The 15,122-nt window shown below is 42.6% G+C and overlaps 1 protein-coding gene across 5 annotated transcripts in view; it reads right to left on the bottom strand.

The window, feature by feature from the left end:
* The window catches only part of EFR3A (EFR3 homolog A), a 70,811-nt gene extending 57,538 nt beyond the window's left edge, over positions 1-13,273 (bottom strand). For 2 of the 5 annotated variants that reach the window (XM_036263771.1, XM_036263770.1), the window contains exon 1: positions 4,801-5,104. Coding sequence is in view for 2 of the 5 variants with exons in the window: in XM_036263768.1 (XP_036119661.1) it covers positions 13,055-13,064 (10 nt within the window). In the remaining 3 variants the exon portion in view is untranslated. Of the gene's footprint in view, positions 1-4,800; positions 5,105-13,054 lie in introns of those variants that run through there. The other 3 variants (XM_036263768.1, XM_036263772.1, XM_036263769.1) reach the window with 3 other exon arrangements.
* Positions 13,274-15,122: the final 1,849 nt, after the last annotated feature.

Below are 15,122 nucleotides of genomic sequence, written 5' to 3'. Positions count from 1 at the left end.
TACTTAACTAAAAAAATTTAAATATTACTCAGAATTACCCAAGGACAAGAACAGTAACATGCAGAATAATCTGGCTTTTAGAAATATATTCCTGCCCGGCTAGTGTGGCTCACTGTTGAGCGTCAACCCATGCACCAAGAGGTTGCTGGTTTGATTCCCAGTCAGAGCACATGCCCAGGTTGTGTGCCCGATCCCCAGTAGGGGCATGCAGGAGGCGGCCGATTGAGGTTCTCTCTCATCAATGTTTCTATTTCTCTCTTCCTCTCCCTTCTTCTCTCTCTAAAATCAATAAAGAAAAAATACTTAATTATATATATATATATTCCTGAAAGATTACATGTGAAAAACCTTCTGGAATCATCATATGAAAAAAATGATCACAAATATTAAAATCAGAAAATAGAATTCTCTATTCCTTTCATCTGATGTTGGCTTAGTTTGCAGAACAAATAAGAAACCATCCAGCAGATGACAAAGAAACCAGAGCTGCAGCCAGGATGGGAGAGTACTCCTTCGGCCGTCCCCACCAACGTTAAGACGGAGCATGTGGTTCATCCCTACTTCCAAGACCATATCCTGGACTCTGCATGCCCAGAGCGTCTTCAGATGTGCTCAGGTGCAGTCCTGGAAGGAGAGGACAGCATTCCTGTGTCCCAATCTCCAGAGGTAAGTAATTAGATGAGGCAAAACTGAAATAGTATGTGATTCCCCCTTTTACTTAATATATGAAATATTAACTACATATCCTTTATGATAACGTATGTAGCACTATTAAGAATTCAAAAGGATCCCTGGCCAGTTTGGCTCAGTAGTTAGAGCATCGGCCTGCGGACTAGAGTCGTGAGTTCGATTCTGACCAGAGGAATGTACCTCAGTTGCGGTTTGTTCCCAGCCCTGGTTGGGGTCCTGCAGGAGTCAACCAATCAATGTGCCTCTTTCACATTGATGTTTTTTTCTCTCTCTTTCTCTCTTAGTCCCTCCCTCCCTCCCTCCTTTCCTCCTACTCTATCTGAAGATAAATAGAAAAATATCCTCAGGTGAGGATTAAAAAAAAAAGAAAAGAATTCAAAAGAATAACAATTTTTCCATGTGCAATTTTTTAAGTATGTGAGCAACATACAACTGCTGAAATCTGAATAAGCTCTGTGGACAGCACCAATGTCAATTTTCTCCTCTGATACTGTGCTACAACTATACAATGTATTCCTACTGAGGGAACAGAATGAAGGGTACATGACATGGGACCTACCTAGATACTGTTTTGGCAACTTCCTGTTAATCAGTAATCATTTCAAAATTAAAAACAAATATAATTAAAATTAAAAAAAAGGAATAAAGCCCTGGCCGGTTTGGCTCAGCAGTTAGAGCATTGGCCTGCAGTCCAGAGAGACCTGGGTTCAGTTCCCGCTAAGGGCACGTACCTCGGTTGCAGTTTGTCCCCGGCCCTGGCTGGGTCGTGTGGGTGGAACACTTGATGTGTCCCTTTCACATTGATGTTTCTCTCTCTCTCTCTCTCTCTCTCTCTCTCTCTCTCTCTCTCTATCTCTCTCCCTCCCACTCTATCTGAACAAAATATCAAAAAAAGTCCTCGGGTGAGGATAAAAAAAATAATAATAAAATAAAATCTTCTGAATATTTTATAAGTTGGATATGAGTTATTTCAGGCAAATTTCAACACATCTTCAAAATTCCTCAAATACTTAAAGTTTTAAAAAAATTTATTTCTTCATTAGTTAGAGAGTAACAAAAGTGTTAAATCTGTGGGTGTTAGAGACTTCCAAAAATTATTTTTAAAACAAATTATTTAATTAACGGACAGCATTGATTTTTCTTATAGATTCCACAACACCCACAATGTCTATGCCATATGTTAAAGATTTTCATTTGAATTGAGACAATTAAGTTTCCTGATCAAACCGTAAAGGAAAAGATAGGTAGCACTCTAATTATGTATCTAAACAGAATGTAATTTTTAAGTTATTTCTCTATCTAAAGCTTGAAGATAACAAAATATAATCTAGGAATTTACTAAGTCTAGCTAAGTAAAAAGTTTACTTTAAAAAATATTAAACTAGCCCTAGCCGGTTTGGCTCAGCGGTTTGAGTGTCAGCTGCGGTCCAGAGAGACCCGGGTTCATCTCTTTCTCTCTCTCCCTCCCACTCTATCTGAACAAAAAATGGAAAAAAATGTCCTCAGGTAAGGATAAAAATAAATAAATAAACTACTAATTTAAACCTTCTAACAAAAGCTCAGAAACTCTAAACATTTTGTATTCATTTCATACATGAGACTTTGGTAACATAAAATCAAAAGCCTAAGACATCTTGAAATTTTCAAGTATTCTTTTAATTTAACACACACACACACACACACACACACACACACACAGGTCATAGTTAGTACACACAACTGATTTTTAGGTTAATCAAAAATCTAGAAAGACAATCTAATCTTTTCTAATCAATATTCTTAAATGAATCATTAACCAAAATGTGATGCTACCATAAGACTTCAATGTATTACTAAATTTTCCTCAAGTTCAAAGTTAGGCTTTATTGCTACTAATACGTAATGGAAGAAAAAAGAAGAAACACAGCAACTTTCTGGGACATTACACGCAAGGAACTTGGAACACTATACATTTGTAGCATTCATTTTATTACTGCAAATATAAAAAGAAACTTATTTACTCTTGAAAATGTTAAAGGATTGATTTTTAAAAGTATCTCACTCTTATGCACATACTCAAATCATTGACAGTGCAATTTCAGATTAAAACATTGATCTAAAATTTAATCAAAAACCCAACAGCCTAAACCAACTTAATCATACTCACCACTCCTTAATGTTCTTGGAACTGGTGGACATAATTTTAAAATTGTTTAGCCCTGCCCGGCCAGTGTGGTTCAGTGGATGAGCATCAACCCATTCACCAAGAGGTCACGGGTTCAATTTCCAGTCAGGGCACATGTCCAGGTTGTGGGCCCGATCCCCAGTGTGGGGCATGCAGGAGGCAGCCAATCGATGTTCTCTCTCATCGATATTTCTATCTCTCTCTCCCTCACCCTTCCTCTAGCTCTAAAAAATCAATAAAGAAAAAAAGTTAAAATAAATAAAGATATTTAAGTTGTTCAGCCCTTAACCAGCATGTCGATGGAACCTATCAGGATGGCAAGAGAAAGAGCGGCAATATTTCTATGTTGCTGAAAAGAGAGGTAGAGCCTACTTACTGCATTACAGTGAGCTAGTCCACAGAAAGCAATGGATAGGGGTTGGAGGGGAATCTAAGCTGTGTAAGGGGAGAAAGTCCTGCTGAAACTCAAAGAGCTAACTGATGCTCTCAGGTGACAGCCAGCTCTCTAATGGCCCCTCGGTTCTCTGACAGAGCAGTTCCTCAGCCTGTTCACGTGAGCATGGTATCTGCCACCAGAAAAGCACCCAGTTCTTCAGGGATGCACATAATGAGACTTAAAGAAGACAGCAAAGAGATAAGTTACTATTGTTTAGTTCTGTGTTTTAGATTTCATATGGGGAGCCGTCCTGGTTTTTACTTGCAAACTACACAGTTCAGCATGTCTACCCAGGAGTTACGGAACGGTTTACATCCTCTCAACCAAATACCATTTGACAATCTTTTCCTCCTGCTAGGGAGCAGTGGCAGACAGTTAAGAATATGAGTACCAAACAGCGCACACCAATGTTAAGACACACGATCATCTTTAAGTCCCAAAGTTTTAAAGTAAAATTTTTTCCTAATACTTCGTAAATTATCACTGACAGAGTATCAAACAGTAAGACTGTCTAGCTTATCTTTTTACTTGCCATATTGGGATGTTTCAAATGCTTCTATAAATAAATGGACTGCCATTTGAACCTCGCACAGGTCTTGCCAGGAGAGCATCTACTGCAGTGGCATTGGCTTCAATGATGCCCCGTGGCTTCCTCTTGGGTTCCTCTGCCTAGTCGATCCCTAAATGGATATTCTCCTCTAGAATCTGTCCTAAGCCTCTTTACTCTTTACAAGCTATCCTCTAGTTCATCCATTTATTCCTAAAAATGTACCCTGAATGCCCTTAAGGCACTACGCAGTTATCATACCCTAAAATGGACACACTTTTCATCTCAATTTCCCCAAACTGCTCTTCCTCCAAAAGTCCCTGTATTAAACCAGAGCAGTTCACTCTGATAAACGATCAAGCCTGAACCTTGGGAGTGAATCCCGACTCCTCCTTCTCCCTCCACCGCTCATCCGATTAATCCCATAAATTATACTTTCTTGACAGCATTCAGTTTCCACTGCAATTCTTCTCTCTACCACATCCAAGTCCAAAGCTCACCACTCGGGCTATACTTTAATAACCGCTCTCCCTCCAACCCCTCATATGTGTTTCCATAGTAACCTGTGTCACTCTTTTAGTTATTTGAATCACTCTACAAATATACACTCACTGTGTACCATAGACCAAGAACTATACCAAAAGCTATGTATACAGTGGCGAAGAAAATAGGTACAGGCACTCATAAAGTTCCCTCTCTGGTCAATATAAATACAATCTCAGCACCTGTCTTTCCCATCAGACTAAACTTCACGGGGGCAGGCACAATGTCCACGAAGAGACCTGTTATGTCCAGTATGAGGATACTACTGAATCCTCAGCATCTAGCATAACTGACACACAGCGTGCAATGAGTATTTGTTGATTAAAAGACAACTTTACCTTGTATATAAAGTCTTCACCTACCCCAGCACCAATGACTTACATCAACTGGTTGCTGGTTATTTCCACCTTTATGACTCACCTCCAACATTTTCTCCAAATCCACACTTCTATGATCACTATTTCCAATCAGTTAAATATCTTTGAAATCACTCAGGTTTATGGTGTCATCTTCCACTCAGCTTCCCCTTGCAGTCTCTCCTCTGAACTCCACAACATCCTTCTGAGGCTGCCCGCCATGCCCTTCTTTTTGTGGTAGCCATCTATAAAAGGTTCTATAAGTCAGATAAACTTTTCAAAGCTAGGGACTGCTTTATTCACTTCTGTACTCCCCACGTAACTGTGCCTTGCACGTGCAGGCACTAAAGTATTTGCTGAATGAATCAATCCCTAAGAGAAATCAATAGGAAAATAAGAAAAGCTGAAAGAGAACATCTGTAACTCCAAGAGCATACTGACAGTGTCAATGACTGAAATGATGAAACGAGAGATTATACAGCTCCATTCCTGGTGATCAACAGAGCAAAACAGGTGAGACACCATCAGCTGAATGGCTCGGGGTTTTGCATCTAGGTTCCTAAGCTTTTAATTCTAAAACACCTTATGTTCTTGTCAGAGGGTACAGTCTAATGTCTAAGACTATAAATTTCATACTTTTTATAAGAAGCCACCATTATTTCCCAACTGAAATCAAATGCAGAATCTTACCAATAAAACAGATAAAAATAGCGCTACCAGCTGAAGCGGGGTCAGGTAGAGAGGTCCACCTGCTCAGACTCTGGAGCATCCTCTCCATACAAAGTCCGGATTATACTTCCATGGAAGACATTTTGAAAACTCAGGCTCTAAAAGTAACTCATGATTCGCTTGTGTCACCCTCAGATGTGGACTGAGAACAACATGGCATCCTTAGGTTCCAACAATGAGAAGCCCATGTCAGGAGCTCTAGTAAGGGTGACACAAATAACTGACCCGGGGCAGGCATCCATGCTTCTTCCATCACTCTCTTGGCCTGAACTGTCCCATTTCATGAAGCTGGTGCAGTAAGACAAACCTGGCACCGCTTCCCAAAGGTGTTTCCATCCTTGGAAGACCAAGGAAAAGGTGGCATGATAGACAAGTCACTTAAGTCTCTTTCTAATCTGGGCTGTGAATGGAAGAAAGTGAACCTCTGACGTTCAGAGTCCAGCCTGCTGACAGAACGGGAGAAAGGCAAAGGGACTTAGGACCCCAAACCTCAGCTATTCCGCACTTACCTGGAGTGCCCTCATCTCGGCAGATGCCCTTGTGGAACCAGATGCAGCAGATGGCAATAGTCCAAGAGGCAACTATGTTCTGACAACCAGCTGATTCTAATTACATGTTCATAAAATATTTCTACCTCTAAAACACAACTTCATAAACTCTAGAATATCCCTGAAAGCTATTATCATTCTTTATTTAATGGATCAAATAACTAGCAAAGTTACTTATAACGAAGTTCGTAAATCAGTGTAGGTCAGATGTCACAAAGGAGCCACTCCTTTGCACGTCCAGGCCAGTCTTTGAGCCCGGCAGAGTTCCTTCTGTAAAGTTTGTTTTGTTTTGTTTTTTTCTTTTATCCTCACCCGAGGACACTTTTCCACTTTTTGTTCAGATAGAGCGGGAGGGAGAGAGAGGAAGAGAGAGAGAGAAACATGGATGTGAAGGGACACATCGAGTGGCCGCCACCCGCACAACCAACCAGGGCCGGGGACAAACCGCAACCGAGGCACGGGCCCCCAGCGGGAACCGAACCCGGGTCTCTCTGTACCGCAGGCCGATGCTCCAACCGCTGAGCCAAACAGGCCAGGGCTCCTTTTGTAAAGTTTATGTGATCCCAGGAACTGACAATGGCAAACTTGAACACCACCTTTTCATTATCTCTGCCCAGCAGGAGTGAGATCCATTTAAAGTTAAGTGTGACCACAGCACAGAGAACTTTGCAGCAAATTGCCATGACAATGCTGAAAAAGCCAATTAAATAGCAGGGGTGTGAAGAACACTTAGCATTATCCAGGAAAACTACTGCAGCAGAAATACCCTGGAGTTCAGGTATGAAAAGAAAAAGATACAGTGAAAAACTCACCGGCTAAAAATAACAACAAAAACGAATGGCATTGAGGAGGACAGAAGTCCTGTTGAAGACTACAGAGCAGAAAGTTTAATGCATCATTTCAGGATACAGCAAGCTCTTGATTCAGAGGTACAATGAAAGAAACCTGAGTTGTGATTCCTTCTTTAATAAAAATTAGAATCCACTATCTAACACTACTTAAAGTGAGAGAGCAGTTAATACATGTGCAAAGGGGAGAATGAGGCAGCCGACAGGGAAAGGGGGAAAATAATAGCTCCTGTTTGCTTTGGAGTAAAAGTATGAGCTGGCTCATTTCAAGAACTGAATGAAGCTGGCAAACAATGTTAAGAATTGTGACAAGTTTGACATATTAATCATAGGAGAAACTGCTAACATTCATTTTGTGAACATGCTTCCTCAGAACTGTGTTCATTCTACAGCACACAATCATTCCAAAAGAAAAAAAAGAAAAAGAAACCTACAAACTCCCCATAAATTGAACCCACACAAAATGACTCATCTCAACCTTTCAGGGTTTCATGAAATAATAATCAGAAATTATTTCTTCCTCCTTCCAGAATAAAATACCCACTATTTTACTTCCTGTTGAGGAACAACAGAACTCATCAACTATTGCTCAGAATTTTACAGTCCCTGGCACGCTAGCTCAGACAGCAAACGCACTGTTCTCCTAAGACGATCTATGGTACACACTGGGCAATTACTCAAAATTCTTTTCTGTAGACTAAAGGAAGAAACAGTTCAGGGTAAGAGGTTAATGTTTCATTTCAGGTTTTTGAAAGAATTATAAAAAGTCTAAAAAAATTATGTTAAAACTGTAAAAATCTTCAAGCACCTGGTTATAAAATATATGCTAACTGTAGAAAATCTGGCAAATACAAACCATAGAAAAGGAAATAAAAACTCACAATCCCAGCACCTTCATCAGTACAGTTTTTAAAATGATATTTTGTTGTAAGGATGTTCAATACACAATGTATGCATCCCCATTATTGAGTCTTCTGGGTTTTCGCTATTTTATAAATATCACTATGCTAGACATCTCAATGCAGAAATCTTGGTGTAGTCTATGTTCTTAGTCACTTCTAAAAGATAGATACCTAAAGTGAAATTACTGGATCAATGAGTAGACGCATCATCAGAGCACTTGCTGAAATGCTGCCACATGGTTTTCCAAACAAGTTGTACCAATTTAAACATCTGCCTTTCTAATGCATCTCACAGCCTTTGCCTATTATTGTTTTAAAAATGTCTTTAGGACTCTGACGATCCAAATATGTTTGCAGCTTTTAAATAGCATTTCTTTATTAGTGAAACTGAACCATTGTTCCCTAAATCTTTACCAAACATTTGTACTTACTTTTAAATATGTAGGTGGTACTTTAACCACACAGCTTTGGTGGTGTTTTGCCTTCTAATTTGTATAAATGCTACAAATATTTTTATATTTGATATTAATTTTGAATCCTTCAAATATTTAGCCCCAGTTTTTTACACTACTTCAAGCCTATTCCCTTCTGCCCTCCCATAAAGGCAGTATGAAATATGGATTTGTGCGAACACCCACCCCACCCCAGTATGCAGATGAACTGGGTTCTAGCATCACAGTGTTACCCAGCCAAATGGCACACTTAACCCACTTGGTTTCACCTACCTCTTAATGATTGATATAAATGTTCTTTTTAGCTATAAAATTCAATTCAATACTGAATACTCAGCTACATTAGAATTCAAAGATTTCAGTAGGCTAGGAGAGACGTAGGAGAACAGTGAAGGGCATGTTAAAAATTAGGGTGGAAATTTAAAAGTTGCAGAGACGCATTTATAATGGGCATGATATATTTGGCAAAGGATGATATTCCTCCACAACCTGAATTACAATGCTTTGGTCAAAGAACAACTGTCACACTGGTGACCTCTTTTCCAGGGGATATATTTCAGTTGCCTTTGAATCTCTAGAAACTCTTTGCAAAACTTCATGCGAAAATCTGTATTTTTCTGGCAAGAATAATCATGGCTTGCATCAGATTTGCAACAGGGTTTATTCTACGGATATATTTAGGAACCCCTAACCTAGACAAACAGCTCATGTCTTACCTACTGCTCTACCCTTTCCTCCTTAAAGAGGTGGGGGCCATATTGGGATGTTCTGTGTCCTCCTCAGCATCTTTGAAAATGTCAGGGCTGGTTTCCTTCAATGACATCAATAAAACCTTTCTACTGTACCTAAAGGGGTACTCACTTCCTACACAGGGGCCTCCATTTGTATTCTTGTCTCAAGCCTTGCAAATGTTAACAGGCATACCTGTTAAGAATCTAATCATAAATTATAAAAATTTCATAACACTGTTGTTGTGGGGAAAAAAGTTATTTCAAGTTACATTATCCAAAGAATAACTGACGCTAGTTAAGATTCCATCAATCATTTATTCAACATTTACCAAGCACCAATTATGTAACTGGGCACAGTGCTTAGCAAAAGTGAGTGTGAAAAGAAAATGATAGTATCTGAGGACTGTTGATTCAGCTCCTGCCTGGCTCAAAGCAGTGAGTATGAAAAAAAAGTGGGACTTTTTGAAGTCAGACCCTTCTAGTTCCAATCCCAGCTCTACCACTGTCATTAGACATGTCACTTCACTTCCTCGAATTTCAATCTCTCCATTTCTATAGTAGGTCAAATAGGGCCTCTCTCCAAGTGAGAGATAATTAAAAAAGGTTAATTCATGTAAAGCACAAAGTACTGCCTGGCACACAATCAGCACTCAATAATTAATTGAAGAGCGAATTTTAAGGCTTTTTTTCCTTTATTAATTTTTTTTAGAGAGGGGGAGGGGAAGAGGGGGAGGGGGAGAAACATCAATGAGAGAGAACATCGACTGGCCGCCTCCTGCATGCCCCCCACTGGGGATCGGGCCCACAACCTGGGCATGTGCCCTGACCAGGAATCCAACAGGCGACCTCTTCGCGCATGGGTTGACTCAACCACTTAGCCACATCAACTAGGCCCAAATTTTAAGTTTTTTAAAGTAAAGAGAAGGTTGGAAACTACTAGTAGGTCTATAAAATAGCCACTGTAATTGTGACAACAGAAACACAACTTTAGTCAAGTTATCTGCATGTCATATAAATTCATTCAAATTCTGGCTCCTGTCTCCATCTCCAGCCTTGTCTCCTACCATTTACATCATCATAGATGCAGCCCTAGGTCCCTATAAGTGGGGACAGATTAAAAGATGAGATCTGATAGTAGCCAAAACAGTGGCAAGCCAAAGGTCACCATGAGAAAGAAAATTCTTCAGCTGTACCCTCGCAGCATACATAGGTCCTAGGTAGGAGAGGGAGGGAGGAAGGGAGGGGAGAGGCGATGAATAGACACAAAAGGCTCCGCAGCCAGTAATCTGTGCTCCTAGTGGTTAGGGGTTAAGAGGCCCAAATCTCTGTTCAAGTTCTGGTTCTGCTGCACATGTGACCTTGGTCAAGTAACTGAAACTCACTGAGGCTCAGTTTCCAGATATGTAAAATAAAGTAAAATGAATGGGTTAATGAGCTTTAACATGTCTTCCACTCAAATTCTGATTCAGTCTTTGAAAAATCTTTAAGATCAAAATGTTTCTTAATAATCCTTTGAAAGGGGGAGGATGAAATAAAGGGTTTTAGAGAAATGATGTGTCAAATTATAGGTCTGAGAAGATCGTTGAGTGAAAGTCTTGAAATCTGTGCTTGGTGATTGTCGAGAGCACTGTGACCATAAGTGACACGACCACAGAACTGTTCTTGTGTCACAGCAGCTTCCTGTCCGGCATCCTTTCAGGGAGTTGCTTTCTGAAGAGACCCTATAGCCCTCCAAACTAACTCCAAATAGGCTACTGCTAACTGCTTAGCCTTCAATGGTGTTCCATGCTCCCTTGGGTTCTGCTTATCACTGGCAGTATCCATATTCCAAATAAGCAACAAAAAAGCAACAGTAGAATAATTCTCTGACTGAACAAGGGTTACTTTCAGAATTATAGAGTCTGAGAGACCCTAGCAGTCACCTCCGACACTTTCACTCGATAGAAAAGCATTACCTTTATTTCACTAAACTCTTTTTTTTTTTTTATCCTCACCCGAGGACATTTTTCCATCTTTTCCTCAGATAGAGCGGGAAGGAGAGAGAGGAAGAGAGAGAAACATCGATGTGAAAGGGACACATCGAGTGGCCGCCACCCACACGACCAACCAGGGCCGGGGACAAACTGCAGCCAAGGTACATGCCCTTAGCGGGAACCGAACCCGGGTCTCTGTGCACTGCAGGCTGACGCTCTAACCGCTGAGCCAAACCGGCCAGGGCTATTTCACTAAACTCTTAAGTTAACTGGTTAGGTTTGTAAAAGAGCCTTTTTAACTCATTTGACATTTAAAAAATGGTTAGCTTATTTGGAGAGGGGTTGTTTTTTTTTTTCCCTGAAGAAAGTAATTTTGCTATCTGTGCTTATGTACTTGACATTCTGGAAATTTATTCTACACACAGAATTTGTTCAACTTCTACCGTCCACTGCACTATCCCAGAAATGTGGGGGTTCTGGCCACAAAAAGAGAAAAGGCAAGATGAACACTACTGATTTCACAAGGGTGACAGTAATTGGTACCATATTTTTATGCAATTATAGAAACTGCACCACAAAGAATATTAACAATAATAATGACAAACATTTTACTTGCCTTCCACTCATGTCATGAAATCTGCATTCTTAACTATGCAAAGTACAGCGTGGCTCCTCGTTCCACCATTTTGCATTGCAAATCATACATTTTAAAAGAAACACGTTTTCCATATCCACTCTATGAAACTACATAACCTCAGAGCATTAACTAAAAATGTGTTTAATTTCATGGGATTCTCATATTGTCATTTTACCAATAAATTCCACTTGAAGCCTTAACTTTCAAGAGTAAGTGTTTACCCTCTTCCATTTGCTTTCTCAGAAAGTAAAAAGTTAGCACAGTGTTAATCTCAAATATTCAACGGATAACATCAATTTGGAAATAATAAACTGACAAGAATGATGATGACAACAATGATGATAATCCTCCCATCCAGAGGAATAAAAATATCAACTGCTGACATATTTACTGGGTACGAAATCCAAGAGCAAGAGTTAAAGACACACAGTAAGTACTGTAGTAAGAGTTAACAGTAATCTTTATGTCAAGATTACTTAAATATTTGCCAAAGCATTCCGTAAACCTTTCTAATGTCAGGCAATAACTCTTTACCCACCACTGGACAAAACGCATTTGAGGCTGACCTGGAAATCCAGCATCCCATATGCCTACCAACCAAGGACAGTCCGGAGTTATGAATTCTAAGAAATATGAGCTAATGAGGGACATCCTGACAAGTGTTTAAAGAGTGTACAGTACAGCACACTTACTCAAAAGAGCCCTACTTGAAAAGACTCTCAAATCCATGACAATCAGGCTTCCTCTCCATCCCAGATCAGGATGGATCCACAGGGGCCACTGAGTTCCAGGTCATGCTGCGGTTCTCTGGGTCGTTTTAAAATGGGTCACGGGTAGTACTGTCCAAAATGCCTCCAACATTCAGTGATTTTTCCAACTTTAGGGTCCCTCACATGGGGCACATAGCACATACGCAGACTCCGGGGCCCAGGCTCCCGAATCTTATTCCAAGTGTCTCGTGAGGAGCCCTGAACCGGCATTTTCAACCACCTGCCAGGTGTATCGGAGGCAGGTGGTCCAACAGCCACATTCTGGGGCATCTAACCCTAACAGGTTCCCGAAAGAGCACCTACTCCAGCCACCCCGACGCGTTGCGAGGACTTGGGGTGCTGCCGGGGAGGCCCCTGGGCCGGTGCATCCCTCGGGGCGAAGCCTGGCCCCCAGGAAGTGAGAAGGCGATGGCGCCGCAGTAACTTTCCTTCTTCCACACAGTCCCGCTTTGCTCTCGAGAGGGCTGGGCGAGGAGCCTGGACTCGAAGTCCCCGCGCTCTCGGTCACTCAGCAGCCCTGCGTCCTTAACGCCCGGGCCTCAGTTTCCCCGTCCGTGCAGCGGGCTCGCGCCACACCCCACCCCCCGTAAGCCGAAGCGAAACTAACTGGGCGGGTGGCGGGCGGCGGGCACTTCCTGGCTCTTCCCAGCCCCGCCCGGCTTCCCGGGACCCCCGAGGGCGCGCCCAGCGGGCCGCAGCCTCCCAGCGCCCCCCGGCCGGCCACTCACGGGTGGGCATGGTGACCCCGAGTCGCGCTCGCCGCCGCTCCGAGGCTCAGCTGGGCCGCGCCGACGGCACCATGACGCGCCTGCGCCCGGCCGCGGAGGTCCGGACGGGGCGAAGGGCGAAGGGCGAAGGGCGGAGGGAACCGACGCGGACCCCGCGGCTCAGGCAACGAAGCCCGCAACAGCTGCCAGGACCGGCCCAGCTCCGCGCCGGACGACGCGTTGGGCGTCCGCACGGCCTGACGTCAGCACGTCGCCGCGTCCAGGCCCCGCCCCCTGTCGGCCAAGCCCCGCCCACGAGCGGTCACCTCCGGGCCTCCGGGGCAGCTGGAGCGGAGGAGCTGGAACCCGGGCTCTTGGGGCGGATAGAACAACTTGGCGCTTTGTCTGAGTGTCAGACCCTAGTGATTTGAGAAGTATTCGTTTTCAGGAAGCCTTACTCGAGGTGCATTAGCCATATTTGTTCCCTCCAGCTGCAGCCCTTGCGGGTGTTGGTGAGGACACGCGTGACCGCGTTCCGCGCGTGAATACCTCTAGGTTTTCCTGTTATGAGCTGGGGCTCTGCAGCCCGTAGAGCGTGTTTTCTTTCTTTCTTCTTTTGAGGCGCGCTGAGGTCACTTAGGGTGATGTGCGCATTTTTGGAGAGGACTGAAAATGTCATTTCCTCCTGCTCCATACGGGTGACTTTCAGAGAGATTTCACGCCCCAGGAGTTCGTGTACTCCGGAGAGAGCCGGCTGTCCACTTGACTGAGCCATTTTTCTTGACTCTCCGAGTGTCATTAATAATTGATGTGCCTGGTAGTCGGCCAGCGAAGCGGACACTTGGCGTACTGAGCGTTCAGCGATGCCCACACACGTTGCTAGGCACTGTGGGCTGTGGGCAGCCTGCGCCGACATGGAAGGAAGTCACCCAGGTCTGAAGCTTCAGGACCCTTTCGTGCCTAAATCACCTGGGAACGTGTTTAAAGCAGATTTCTATGTCCGGAGCTAAACCTATTGAATCACAGTTAAGGATGATTCAAGTACATATTTAAATTTGAGAACCTTTGTCCCGGGAGGCAGTACCCACATTCTGGTTACGAAACGATACTGTGCGGTATTGAAAGGAAAAGAGAAAGAAGGTAAAGAGTCTGAAAGGCCCTGGCAGGGTAGCTCCGTTGGTTAGAGCGTCCTCCAGAAAGGCCAAGGTTGTGGCTCGATCCTGGGTCAGCGCACATACAAGAATCAACCAATGAATGAGTAAATAACTGGAAAAACAAATGCATGTCTGTCTCTCCTTCAAATCAATAAATAGAACATTAAAAAAGAAAAGAGCCATGAAGGGCTTGGGGGAAATTCATCTTTAATTTCTTGGGAAGAAAACAGGATTTAAATTAGCAAAGATGCAGAGAATCCTTGAAGAGGCTGGGGGGGGGGGGGGGCGCGGGGAGCAGCTTAGAGTGAGTCAGGAAGCTGGTCTGAGGGGAGTGTCTTGCTAATGGTAAAGGCCAAAGTACTTGGCCAATACTTATCCTCCAACACACTTGCATGTTTTTATTATCTGTGAAATCTTTGCGGCTCCCAGTTTTCTCCCCAAGACTTTCACAGTAGCCTGATTTGCCTCCACTGTAACACATTTCCATTTGAATCCTAACTAAACTGTCCTGAGTGTCTGTAGTCCACCACTGGACTATATACTTTTCAGAAAATGGCAAAAACTTTTTCTGTTCATATTTATGTATTTATGCCTGGCCCAGAAATACATAAATATGTATTAATACCTTAATATGGCTAGCACATATTAATTTAATGACTATATAAATATATATTCAACAAATAGGAAAACAAAACATGTAAAATAGAAACAGTTAACGACTTTACATACAACCTTGGATTTGCCCTTTAAGAAACCATTCTAGGTTCTTTATCTGGACAGTAGAATTAAATGATCAGAAGCAGGGTTCCACAGAGTGGACAGCATGGAGGGAAGGCCTCAATACTGATACAGAGGGGAGTGTTAGGTATCTACTCTTGGTGGTGGTTGTAGAAAAGGGAAGAGCTGAATCTTACTGCAGAAGAATCCCTGAGATT

The sequence above is a fragment of the Molossus molossus genome, unplaced genomic scaffold (assembly GCF_014108415.1).
Source record: "Molossus molossus isolate mMolMol1 unplaced genomic scaffold, mMolMol1.p scaffold_m16_p_16, whole genome shotgun sequence".
In the NCBI taxonomy this organism is placed as follows: domain Eukaryota; kingdom Metazoa; phylum Chordata; class Mammalia; order Chiroptera; family Molossidae; genus Molossus; species Molossus molossus.
Note: the sequence above shows the minus strand (reverse complement) of the source record. Positions and strands in the feature narration are given on the sequence as shown.